General features: G+C 39.9%; 1 protein-coding gene across 5 annotated transcripts in view; it reads right to left on the minus strand.

The window, feature by feature from the left end:
* MYO9A (myosin IXA) overlaps window positions 1–12,999 on the minus strand; it is a 90,597-nt gene that overhangs the window by 9,463 nt on the left and 68,135 nt on the right. For 3 of the 5 annotated variants that reach the window (XM_072147794.1, XM_072147793.1, XM_072147791.1), the window contains 10 exons: window positions 10,269–10,353; window positions 9,788–9,967; window positions 5,128–5,237; window positions 4,795–4,919; window positions 2,502–2,713; window positions 1,694–1,810; window positions 802–993; window positions 658–705; window positions 368–479; window positions 2–63 (listed from right to left, as the gene is read on the minus strand). In XM_072147794.1, the coding sequence (XP_072003895.1) occupies window positions 2–63; window positions 368–479; window positions 658–705; window positions 802–993; window positions 1,694–1,810; window positions 2,502–2,713; window positions 4,795–4,919; window positions 5,128–5,237; window positions 9,788–9,967; window positions 10,269–10,353 (1,243 nt within the window). The remainder of the gene's footprint in view (window position 1; window positions 64–367; window positions 480–657; window positions 706–801; window positions 994–1,693; window positions 1,811–2,501; window positions 2,714–4,794; window positions 4,920–5,127; window positions 5,238–9,787; window positions 9,968–10,268; window positions 10,354–12,999) is intronic. The other 2 variants (XM_072147792.1, XM_072147795.1) reach the window with 2 other exon arrangements.

The following is a 12,999-nucleotide window of genomic DNA, read 5'->3' on the forward strand; positions in this document are numbered from 1 at the left end:
CCTTTTTACTGCAGGATGTGGTGATCTGGGAGCAGCATTTCTTGTGGCAAGCAAATCTACATACTAAAACAGTGCATAAGGTTAGGAAACAACATCTTTTTAATCAAGCTTAAAGGGGTATTCTGGGATCTAAATATTGATCAGCCATCTTTAGGACACAAGTGATATTAGAAAAGCGGAGTCCAACACTTGGTACCTCTGCTATTAACTGAAGCCCAACATTAATGTATACTGGAAATAGATTTGCTCTTGCAAGATGTATAGCCCAATAGAAAATACAGTAAATTGAGGGATTACTGTATCATATTGGAATACAATTGGAGACACCAACACATATGAGTATTTGATCAGCTACATTTCATCTTACATTTACAAACAGCAGCTCGGTCCATGATCCAGATGAGAGAAGAACAATACTCGCAATATGTGGGAATGTTGTATTGAGTGGCTTTAAATATATGGCCATTGTGTTCTTCAACCTGAAGTGGGAAATAGAGCCAGAAGGGAGACATGTAAGTATGATACAGGGCTGGACAAGTACAACATGGGCATTGTCATGAAGGGAATAAGAGAAATAATAGAGGAAAATATAATAGGATTATTAGAGTAACGCAGAAGAGCATGGGTGTTAAACACACACAGCTGACATTTACTTACAATATCCGACTCTTTTTTCCTTCTTTTTTTTCTCTCCGTTTTTTGTGTCTTGAAACAAAGAATATACATGTATGAAAAATTAACACAATGTTCTGTTTATTTGGCAATATCAATTTTTTTTTTTCACAATTAAACAAGGACTACCTTTCCCGGGGTATAATTCAGAGGTTTATATTCAGTTACAAATTCATCTAGGAAAACCTTGAATGTATTGATCCAGACTCGCACTGGGGATTCGTTCCAGCTTCTCTGTTGGTGGTGCTTCATGGTCTTGTCCAGGATCTGCTCAAAAAGTGCTCCAAGGTCTCTGTATCGGATGCTTTTCCCATCTTCCCCCTTGTACAGAGATTATTTCGGTAATATTCAACAGATTGAACTTTTTAACAGAAAAACTTACTTTATGGCATATATGGTAGTAAATTATTAATAATACAATGTGATAAATTAATCTCAAGAAAACTTTAAAAAGAGTAACTAAACCATTGTTTTAATTTCAGAAAATAACAGTGCAGATGAGAATAATAAACGGTGTAATATACTTCATTTAGTAAAGTAGTTTCTCTGTGCTGTGTTTCTGCTCTTTGTCCTGTAGTGAGCAGTGTATCTGAAAGTCTTCAGAGCTCTGTCCACCTCAAACAGATAAGAAGGCTAATGAGTAACTCTTTCCTATCTAGAGCAAAATGATTCAGCTCTCTAAGGAGATTAAATTATCCAGGGAATGTTGGTAAAGAGAAAAGTCATTAGACTCTTTATCAGCTTCCGTTATCTCTCAGCTGTCAGTGGTATACAGGACTGAAAGCGGCTTTACACAAACTACTTAAATAAGGAGAAAAAGAAGGACACTGGAACATATTTACTTTACTAAAGTATATTACAAAGTTTATCATCTGCACAAAATGTTGACAAATATTTAGTTACAACTAGGGAGGATTTCTAAGCATACATTTACCCGTGTCACCACACTATAAATAAAACAAACTTGACAACTTGAGACACTGCAACATTTAATAAATGCAAACATTCTTGTGACGTTTACCACAAGTGAACTGGAGTATAAGCTGAAAATGTTCTGACGGAATTCTTTTAAAGCTCTTTTGAAGAGAACATCAACCATTGAATCTTTCTTTCCATCTTCTGAATCCAGATCACTGATCTGCAAGACACAAATACATTATATATGAAAGGTCTGGTAGAGAATCTCATTCTTGAATGATTTCTCGTATTACTCAATATTCAACCGATTAGTCAAGTACCACAGCAAAGTCCACAGTAGCTAGGCTACCACGCTGGTGGAGCAGAGAAACTGGAAGTACAAAGTACTAAATAAAAAGACATTTTACATCCACTGTTTAGTGACCAATTTTATGTCCCAATGGGATGTATTTATCAATAGGTGTGGCCCTGGAGCATTTATTGGTGTGCTTTTAAAATTTTAGAGCACATGCGGCACAAGTGGAAGTTTGAAAATATAAACGTTGTGTGGCTGCCCCTGCTGGGCCTAAGCCTCTTAATGTATCCAGTAGGTGCATGATATATCTCTCCCATTGTGGGAGTGCAACTTGAGGAATAAAGGATTTGTACATGCACAAACCTTTCTAAAAGGGTTTGAATCTATGTCAGTCATCTGTGTAATGACCTTATCCTCTCTATTCAATCTGTACAGCCACCACCAATAAGACATTTGAGGCCTATTCCTCTCTGCATGTATCGAGAGATGGAAGCAGATGTCTGTTCACTTCAATGAATTCTTTAATACTACTGGAAATAGTTGAGCGTTGTTACTCTTATGGATGTATGTAGAGTGTGACAATAACTTCATATGTTTGTAGCCTTAACCACTTTACCTTTTTCTGTAAGAATTCATCCATACATTTCAAGTCACTAGCACTGCAGATGATTTGGGCTCGCTCATCCTGCCACTGCGCAGGTTCTAGCGCAGCACTGCTGATCTTCACACTTCTTCTACGTTGTACCTTAGGAGATGGATCCTTGTTTTCTTTCTCACGTCCTCGACTAAGGTCAGGACTGTGAGGAACAAGCCACAATCCAGGATCTCCTGAAAGGGAGACAACATAACAAAGCACATAAGAAACCACAGAGTCACAAAATGCCCAATCTTATTTTATATAATTATACAGATATAGTAAATGTCTTAAAGGAAAAAAAAAATCTCTTTTTTTGCCTTTTTCTACTCCTGATTAAAAGGTCATAAAGTTCCCCAAATTCTATCAATAAGAAAATCTGCACGTTCCACACAAAAATGACACCTTTCACAACACCATAAGCTGAATTATGAAATAGTTACAGGAGTGTAAATATACAGTGACAATAACATTTTTTTTCCATGATTGTATTGACCCACAGAATAAGGCCCCTTTCATACACATGTATGTCTTCTGCAGTCCTCTATTTCGGTGCAGTAAGAATCTGTATACATATAACATTTTCCATCCGTATGTGCATGTATGTCAAAGTTTCCGTACCATATCCATATATAATATAGTGAGCTGGTAAATGATGGATGGCTGGCTATTGGCTGGCTGATAGAAGGCCCCTCCCACTGGTTCTGGTCTCCCTGGATGCTGCATGTATATACAGCAGCATATGGTGCACAACCATTTTCAGCACATATTCAACACATTTTAAATGTTCTCAGACTTCTATGGGGTATTGTGAAGGTAAATATTGGAGAAAATCATATTATGCAAGGCTAGAAAAAGACACAAGTCCATCAAGTTAAACCTTTAAGAATGTTTGTGTGAAACAGGGGCCTAAACGGGACATGCACATGCATTGGACTACATAATGAAAGCTGTAAAAACAAATCCTGCAAAAACAAAAAATGGTGCAACTGCAATTTTGTGGACCATGCCACTATATTTGGAATAATTTTTTCCAGTTTCGCAGTACATTGCACATAAAAATAAATGGTGCCATTAGAAAGTAAATTTTGTGTTGCAGATGAAAAAAAAAACCCCTCATGTGGCTTTGTGAGTGGGGAATAAAAGTGGCAGCGCTACAAAAACTGTAAAAAGGATCTGTTCCTGAAAGGGTCACAAAGGCATTAAAGGGGTTGGCCCCAAGTTTTATATTAAACCACTATATATGGAGATAAAGTTATGTGCCATTTTCATTAAACCACATGCCTCTTTCAGAAATGCCTCCCCACTCATCAGCCTGCTCCCATCCATAAAATGGCAGGAGATGGGGGGTCATGAGACCATACACTGCAACAAGCGCTCTACAACTTCCTGTGAGCTACCTGTGCAAGACACCGCACTTTGATAAGCAGAGGAAGGAGTTATAGGCTGTGTAACAGGGAAAAGAGATTACTGCATAGGTAGCTCACAGGACACTGTAGAGGAGCGAATGTATAGTCAGCAGGCTGAGGAGGAAGGCATTTCTGAAGGAGGGCTGTGGGTTTCTGAATTCATGAAAATCCAGGCAAATTTAGTAATAGTATTATCAGTATAAGCCGACCCGAGTATAAGCCAAGACCCCTAATTTTAACACAAAAAACTGGAAAAACCTATTGACTCGAGAATGAGCTGAGGGTGGGAAATGCATTGGTTGAAGCCTCCCAGTGTATAGCCAGCCCCTGTAGTGTACAGCCGGCCCAGCCCCCCTGTAGTGTACAGCCGGCCCAGCCCCCCTGTAGTGTACAGCCGGCCCAGCCCCCCTGTAGTGTACAGCCGGCCCAGCCCCCCTGTAGTGTACAGCCGGCCCAGCCCCCCTGTAGTGTACAGCCGGCCCAGACCCCCTGTAGTGTACAGCCGGCCCAGACCCCTTGCAGGAATTGAGTCGTCAGCCGCTCGCTGACATCATAGCGTGGGCCGCGCCGCCGCCGGCACAATCTCTGTGACGGAAAGCACAGAGACACGAAGCCGATGCCGGAGCATCGCGGTATAGAAGAGGACCTGCCTGGGGGGCGTCGGAAGGTGAGTACAGTGTTTGTTTTTTTCTCATGACTCTAGTATAAGCCGAGGTGAAGTTTTTCAGCACATTTGTTGTGCTCAGCTTATACTCGTGTATCCACAGTAACTTTAGCTGTAGCAAACGATGAGTAAATTAAGAAACTAGTGGTGTTAGACTCACAAAAAAGTAGTGTTGATTAAAAACATTACTGGCGACTCTTACCATCACCGTAATGGATCCCTTCCTTCCCTGAAGTATCCGTTTCAATCTCCAGTACCTCTGTCTGTGGTGTCAACTTCTCTGCTGCTTTCATCTTCCCCCAGAAGCGGATCTTTCCTCTCTGGGGTCTGATATGTGAACAAATAAATCAGTTTTAGAATATCAGACAATTTGTACAAATATCATCTTCAGATAAAACATTTTGTAAAGTGATTTTATGGTACTGGGTGTACATTACAGAAAATATATTGAAGTTATGATGATATCCATCATATTACAAAGATTGTTTGTAATATGGTTTGGTTATGATTTGGTTATGGTACAAGATCTGCTCACCTAGAATCTTGCTCTGTGCGTTGAGCAGATATTATGCGGGACATCTCTCCTTGAGACACAGCTTTCTGGAGTTTGCTGAGCCGCTCCCCACCCTGATTTTTTTGTAACATCTAAGTAAGGAAAAGTAAAATTAATCAGCCAAGATGTCAGGTAAACTGTAATTGCCTTAGAATATTAACCAGCCTTGACTTATAGACATTAACAATCTGAGATAAACAGGACTGTAGAAGTATGCTACGCAGTGCTCTTTTCAGCTAATGTCCCTAGATATGGCGAGGAAGACAAAGTATAAGTGACAGTGCCTTGTGAAAGTATTCAGCCCCCTTGAACGTTTCTACTTTTTGCCACATTTCAAAGTTCAAAACATAAAGATATAAAATTGTAATTTTTTGGTAAAGAATCAACAACACGTGGGACACAATTGTGAAGTGGAACAAAATTTATTGGCTATTTTAAACTTTTGTAAGAAATAAAAACTGGGGTGTGCAATATTATTCATCCCCTTTACTTTCAGTGCAGCAAACTCACTCCAGAAGTTCAGCGAGGATCTCTGAATGATCCAATGTTGTCCTAAATGACTGATGATAAATATAATCCACTGTGTGTAATCCAGTCTCCGTATATATACACCTGCTCTGTGATAGTCTCAGGGTTCTGCATCATGAAGACCAAGGAACACATCAGGCAGCTCCGTGATAATGTTGTGGAGAAGTCTTTTTTTTTTTTTTTTTTTTAGATTACCTATTTTTATTGAGTTTTTTTCAGTTTTTAGAGACTAAACAAACATTAACCCCTTAACGCTGAAGCCACTTTTCACCTTCCTGACACGGCCCATTTTTTCAAATCTGCCCTGTGTCACTATAAGTGGTTATAACTTCGGAACGCTTTAACATATCCAAGTGATTTTAAAATTGTTTTCTCGTGACACATCGTACTTCAGGTTATTTGAAAAATTTTGGTGGTATGTTTTGCATTTATTTATGAGAAAATCAGATATTTGGTGAAAATTTGGAGAAATTTTAGATTTTTGAACTTCAAAATGTTCTACTTTTTCCATACATAGTCATAACCGCAAAAAAACGTAATAACTAACATTCACTAAATGTCTAATTTATGTGGACATGGTTTTTTATGCATACTCTTATTTTTGTAGGATGTTATGGGCCTTTGAACGTTAGGTGCGATTTTTCACATTTTCATAAAAAACGCAAAATTGAGGGACCTGCTCAGGTTTCAAGTCACTTTGAGAGACCTAAATAAAAGTAAACCCCATAAATTACCCCATTATAGAAACTACGCCCCTCAACGTACGTGAAACAACTTTTATGAAGATTGTTAACCCTTTAATTGTTTTACAGGGGTTAAAACAAAATCGGATGCAATTTTGAAAGTAAAATTTTTTTGGCTAAATTAATATGTTTTTCAAAAAATGTACAAATTCTCAGTGAATAAAATACCAAAACGCTCCACAAAATTTGATACCCAGTCTCTCCCTTGTATAACAATATCCCATATGTGGTGGTAACCTGCTGTATGGGCACACGCCAGGGCATCGAAGGGAGCTGCGCCATTCAGGGCAGATTATGCATTGTCAATTTTTATTGGCTATACAATCTTCATTTTTTTGGCAATTTGAACATATAAGGACTTATTTTCTGCGACATGAGATGCACTTTACAAATACTTCATTTTAGTGGGTCATTAGCTTATTGATGAGATTTTATTAACTCTTGAATGTATGGGTGAAAAGAAAATTGTCAATTTTGGTTTACTTTCTTTTCATATTTTTTGGGGGTCGTACACTGTACACTAAAAATATTATATTATCTTCATTCTATAGGTCACTACGATTACGGTGATACCTCATTTATATAGTTTTTCATTTATTTTTACAATTTTACTGGATAAAAACTAATATAGAGGAAATCTCATTTGTTTTTGCATCGCCATCTTTTCGGAGACGTAACTTTAATATTTTTTGGTTGACAGAGCTAGTTTAGGGCTTATTTTTTACGTGTTGAGTTGTTCTTTTCAGTGGTACCATTTTTCCGCACATAACATTTTTTGATCACTTTTTAGAACATTTTTGTGTAGAGATTTTATGAAAAATTTACATTTTTGGCATGTTTTTCGGGTTTTGTTTTTACGGCGTTCACCGAGCGGGTCCAATAATGTTTCTGAGTTATTGTACGGATTGTTACGGACGCGGCGATACCAAATATGTGGGTTTTTTTGGCGATTTTGTGTTTTTTTTCACTTTATTGCATGTGTATAGGGAATATTTGTGTTTAGGGGACTAACTTTATTTAATTAATTATTTTTATTAAAAAATTATTTTATGTAATGTTTTTAACATTTTTATTAACTTTTACAGGTTAGCTTGAACAAGTGATCCACTGATTACTTGTTCAAGCTCTTCTTCACATTACACAGTGTAATACAGATGTACATGCTCAGTGTGTTACAGCCGGGTCCTGTCAGGAGGCAGGGACCCGGCTACAGGAAGGAGGATCGCACAGCCCCGGGCACCGGCAGTCCCGGGGCTGCGATCGGAGCAGCGGACCCCCCCGGTAAGCGCCGCGGGGGGGGTCCGATTCTTCTGAAATGCCCCTTGCACGCCGTGGTCAGCGCGACCGCGGCGTGTCAGGGGTTAACACCCGCGATCGGAGAAATCTCCGATCGCGGGTGTTAGAGGCAGGTGTCGGCTACAATATATGGCTGACACCTGCAGCTTCTGGCGCCGGCTCCGTTCAGGAGCCGGTGACAGAAGCATGACGTAATAGTACTGCATTTTGCGGGAACGCACCTCCCGTGATGCAGTACTATTACGTCAAATGTCTGGAAGGGGTTAATAAACACAAGAACCCTGGACCCGACAGAGATCACATCCAAAAATGATCAATTTTCCATTGTCACAGCATTCCTCATTGTGGGGAAGTTTAAAGCCAAATTTGGATACAAAAAGATTTCACAAACTTTAAACATCCAGTGGATAACTGTGCATGTGATCTTAATTAAATGGAATGAGTATCAGATAACTGGGATTCTACCAAGTCCCAGCCATCCCTCTAAACTTTCATCTCAAACAAGGAGAAGACTGATCAGAGATGCAGCTAAGAGGCCCATGATCACCCATGATCACTCTGGATGTACTACAGAGAGCTACAGCGGAGGTGGGAGAGTCTGTCCATAGGACAACAATCAGTCGTACACTGCACAAATCTGGCCATTATGGAAGAGTGGTAAGAAGAAAGTTATTTCTCAAAGATATCCATAAAAAGTCTTGTTTAAAGTTTGCCACAAGCCACCTGGGAGACACCAAACATATGGAAGACGGTGCTCTGTTCAGATGAAACCAAAATCTAACTTTTTGGCCACAATGCCAAACGCTTTGTTTGGCGTAAAAGCAACACAGCTCATCAATCTGAAAACATTATCCCCACTGTCAAACATGGTGGTGGCAGCATCATGGTTTGGGCCTGACTGATTTCTTCAGCAGGGACAGGGAAGATAGTTAAAATGGATGGGAAGATGGATGGAGCCAAATACAGGACCATTCTAGAAGAAAACCTGTTGGAGTTTGCAAGAGACCTGAGACTGGGAAAGAGAATTTTCTTCCAATTAGCCAATGATCCCAAACATAAAGCAAAATTTACTGGTTCACAAATAACATATCTAGATGTTAGAATGGACAAGTCAAAGTCCAGACCTGAATCTAATGGAGAATCTGTGGAAAGAGCTGAAAACTGCTGTTCACAAACGCTCTCCATCCAACCTCACTGAGCTCGAGCTCTTTTCCCAGGAGGAATGGGCAATTCTGATATAGACCCGATACCCCAAGCAATTTGCAGATGTAATTGTACCAAAAAGTGGCGCTACGAAGTATTAACTTAAGAGGGCTGAATAATATTGCACGCCCCACTTTTAAGTTTATAATTTTTTACAAAAGTTTAAAAATATCCAATAAATTTTGTTCCACTCCACATTTGTGTCCCACCAAAAAAATTGCAATATTAATATATTTATGTTTGAAGCCTGAAATGTAGCAAAAAATACAAAAGTTCAAGGGGGCCGGATAATTTATCTTCAAGATGAAGGCCGTTAAGAGTGGAGCATGCTTGGTGGTATTCGTAAAATAGCATTTTGTCACTTGATTTGAAGTGAATTCTGGTCTGTATGATCAGGGTTATCGATTTATGTCCACAAACTATCAGACACTAGCTCGTCCAGTAGGAAGAATGTTGGTCTTTAGTGGGACCTATTGGATATCTGGCCCATAAGTTAATGTGTGACCAATTACACGTGTTACAAACAAAAAAATGTAAATGTAAGTCACATTGAAAGGCCTGGACATGGATTTATAGGAGAGCTATCCAATAGGTGGCACTAGAAACCAGATTTCTTCCTATTGAATAAGCATGAGAAAAGAGGATTTTTCAATTGATCATTGATATTAAATGTTCAATATATATACACACACATATATCTTACATATAAGATAAAAATTCTGAATGTGCATGCCAACTGCAAGAACAGTGTTGGTGCCATGGGACAAAAAACAAAAGAGACTGACAGAGAGCCATACACACTATATTATATAGGTATTTGAAGGACATGGTGGCTGTAAAGCTAGACTGGAGCATCAGTTACAGGATTTTACCATTTCAGAGTCGCTGTGACATGCCTGGATCTGTCTGCCTGATTCCTCAGTTGGGTCAGTTGGGGGAATCCGATCCCCCTGTTCATCTGAATCCTCCTCAGAGTCTCCCCCCCCTAGAGCTCCTCTAGTCATGAAATCTGATCGAGTTCGTGCCATACGAGCTTTTCGTCTGTGCGGCGCCTGACAGACAAAATGACATCGGACATGGGGAACACAAAATAAAAACACAAGCACTTGATGGAGGAGGATAAATCAATATACATAAAGCAACAAGGTAAATTCACAGAGAAGGGGAGAACAAAACTAGAAAGTATGGATAGTGTGGAATGTCCAGAGGGTGCACAAAGTACCACAATAACACAAGAAAAATAAACAAGTATGGAACACACAAGGATGGGATAGACAATCTTCCAAAATATAGTCTGCGACTTCTGTAAGAGTTAGTCAGTATCATAGCCAATCCACCCCAAGCAATACTCACCTCGCTTATACCAGATGGCTCAGTTGCATCCAACCTCTTTGGAAGTTCGCTGCGCGCAGGCCGATGAGGTTGAAGGGTGGAATTGCTGTGACAACAATTTTATAATATCAGTGACAGAAAATAAAGAGAGGTGTCATAAGAGATAAATGTAGAGTTTGGAATCTTGATCACGGTCACATTATTATTTTTTTCATAATACATATTGGAGTAGATTTGCACCAAAACCACACAAGTGTTTAAGGTGAACATTCAAATGGTCTAGGTAGTATTCAGGCACAGGGCAGAAATGAGCCACGTAGGTCCACTATGCCGCCAGCTACACCCCCTTCAAGCCCACTTTGCGTGGAGCTGGCATAAAGGGGATAATAATTGCAATTTGCGATTGCCAATTTGCAAGTCATTGCAATTATTTCAGGGGTTTTATGCCAGTTTTCTGCCATAGAAACCCTGATACATGTCCCCCATTATGTGCAAATAATTGTCACTGTCATGATGTAAAAAGAAAGGAAAGAAAACTAGCTTGGCATAAATATCGTTACAAAAACGAACAACATGAGGAAGCATAGCCCTACTATAACTTTACTGCAGGAAGGCCAATACTGTAATGTACCCTCAGTATACCTCCATTTTCATTTGACAACAAATCCAGATTTATTTAATTGACCCTATATGACCCTGATACAGATGAGAATTTAGAGCAATGCTTCCAGCAACCTGGGCTTTACGGAGGGCAAAAACACTGCAGTTCAATAGATTTTAAGGGGGGAAAAGGCATTTACAAGGCTCTAGTCATTTCACATTTGTGACCCATGTTTCAAGGTATTTGCCAGGAAATAGATTAGCATCTGTCATCCACAGACATATTTTAAAAAAGGTTTACCATTATGTTTATGACCATGAATTTGGATACATTAGGGACTGTCTATTTTGAACTAAAACCACAAAATAAAAACCAATGCCAATATAGAGGGAATCAATGCAGAGTGGCAATTGTGTGTGATGGTGTGATCTTCCGTATCATGTGAACACTTCCACCCTTCCAATGACTTGTCTTAAAATTGTGTGGTTTCTCTAAATTTGGACAATGTTATTTTGAAATAATCAGAATATACTGAACTGTGTGAGGATTTTTGTGACAAAGTTTTGGGAGTTTGTGATGAACATAGCCTCTTCTTCAAAGTGACCCATTGCTATTATGATCACTTGGTTTTCTTAAAGAGTAACCTTCATTTCAGATGATTTTTGATATTGTGAGTGTGGGGGAGGAGTGTTGTGAACATTTTTCTAATATACTACATTAAGAAATTCTGCATAGTTGGTAAGGACACAGTCTGCAATGTGGCCCTTAGTTACAATGTTACTTCTGCATTGCTATGGTAAATCTGTCTACAGGATTGAAGACCGGTCTGTCTCCTCTCCTGTTTGTTACACAGCTGTGAGTGTGCAAATAATTGATCTAGTTCGTGTAAGGAAAAGCTATACAGTTTTCTAATATACTTTTTGTATCAATTCCTTGTGGTTTGTAGATCTCTGCTTGCTGTCATTCTACAGATTTACTAGTGGATAGAAATCTGTCCATGGTCTTGTGATGGGACACATAGGTGCAATAAAAATGGCTTGTGCACCTGTGTGACATCACATGACCATGGACAGATTTCTATCCAGTAGAAGAAAACAATGACACTTCCTATAGAATGACATCAAGCAGAGATCTAGAAAACCATAAAGAATTGATGAAGATAGTATATTGTAAATTTACCGTGCTGGAAAACGTCCCCTCGGCTCATACGAGTCAATACGAGTAAAAAAAAATAATAAAAAATGGACTTAAAAAATAATAAACTTATATACTCACCCTCAGGTGGCCCCGATGCGCAGCGCTGCTCCCCCGATGTCATTGCAGCTCCTCTTCTGGCTTCCCGGCTCCTCTTCTTGCTTTAGCGCCCGTCTTCTGTCTCCTTTAACATCGTGCTGGGTGCCGCCATGTTTTTTTCCCGGGCGGCGCCTAGTATGACGTCAGCAGCGGCGCGTCATACTAGGCGCCGGCGGGAAAAAACAATGGCGGCGCCCAGCATGATGTTAAATAAGACAGAAGACGGGCGCTGAAGCAAGAAGAGGAGCCGGGAAGACAGAAGAGGAGCCGCAATGACATCAGGGGAGCAGCGCTGCGTAAAGGGGCCACCGGAGGGTGAGTATATAAGTTTTTTTTTTTTTTATTCTGGGCTGACTGTATACTACTGGGGGCAGGCTGTATACTACTGGGGGAAGGCTGGGTAGGCTGTATACTACTGGGGTCAGGCTGTATACTACTGGGGGCAGGCTGTATACTACTGGGGGCAGGCTGTATACTACTGGGGCAAGCTGGGCAGGCTGTATACTGCAGGGGGCAGGCTGTATATTATAGGGGGCTGGCTGGCTATATACTGGGGGGATCTGTGACCAAGGCATTTCCCACCCTCGGCTTATACTCGAGTCAATAGTTTTCCCCAGTTTTTGGTGGTAAAATTTGGGGTCTCGGCTTATACTCGGGTCGGCTTATACTCAAGTATATATGGTATATAACTTTTCATTACACAAACAAAATCAATTATTTGCTGAAAGTGGATAACCCCTTTAATCCTTTTGGATCTCTCCCTGGCTGCTGTATTCAATAAGCCGTATTTTCTAAGATCAGGCTGAAAGTTAAGAGGTTAATCCTCCCTTCTCAGAGCTGTTTAACCAAACACAAAGA

This window comes from Engystomops pustulosus, chromosome 4 (genome assembly GCF_040894005.1).
Source record: "Engystomops pustulosus chromosome 4, aEngPut4.maternal, whole genome shotgun sequence".
Classification (NCBI taxonomy): Eukaryota; Metazoa; Chordata; class Amphibia; order Anura; family Leptodactylidae; genus Engystomops; species Engystomops pustulosus.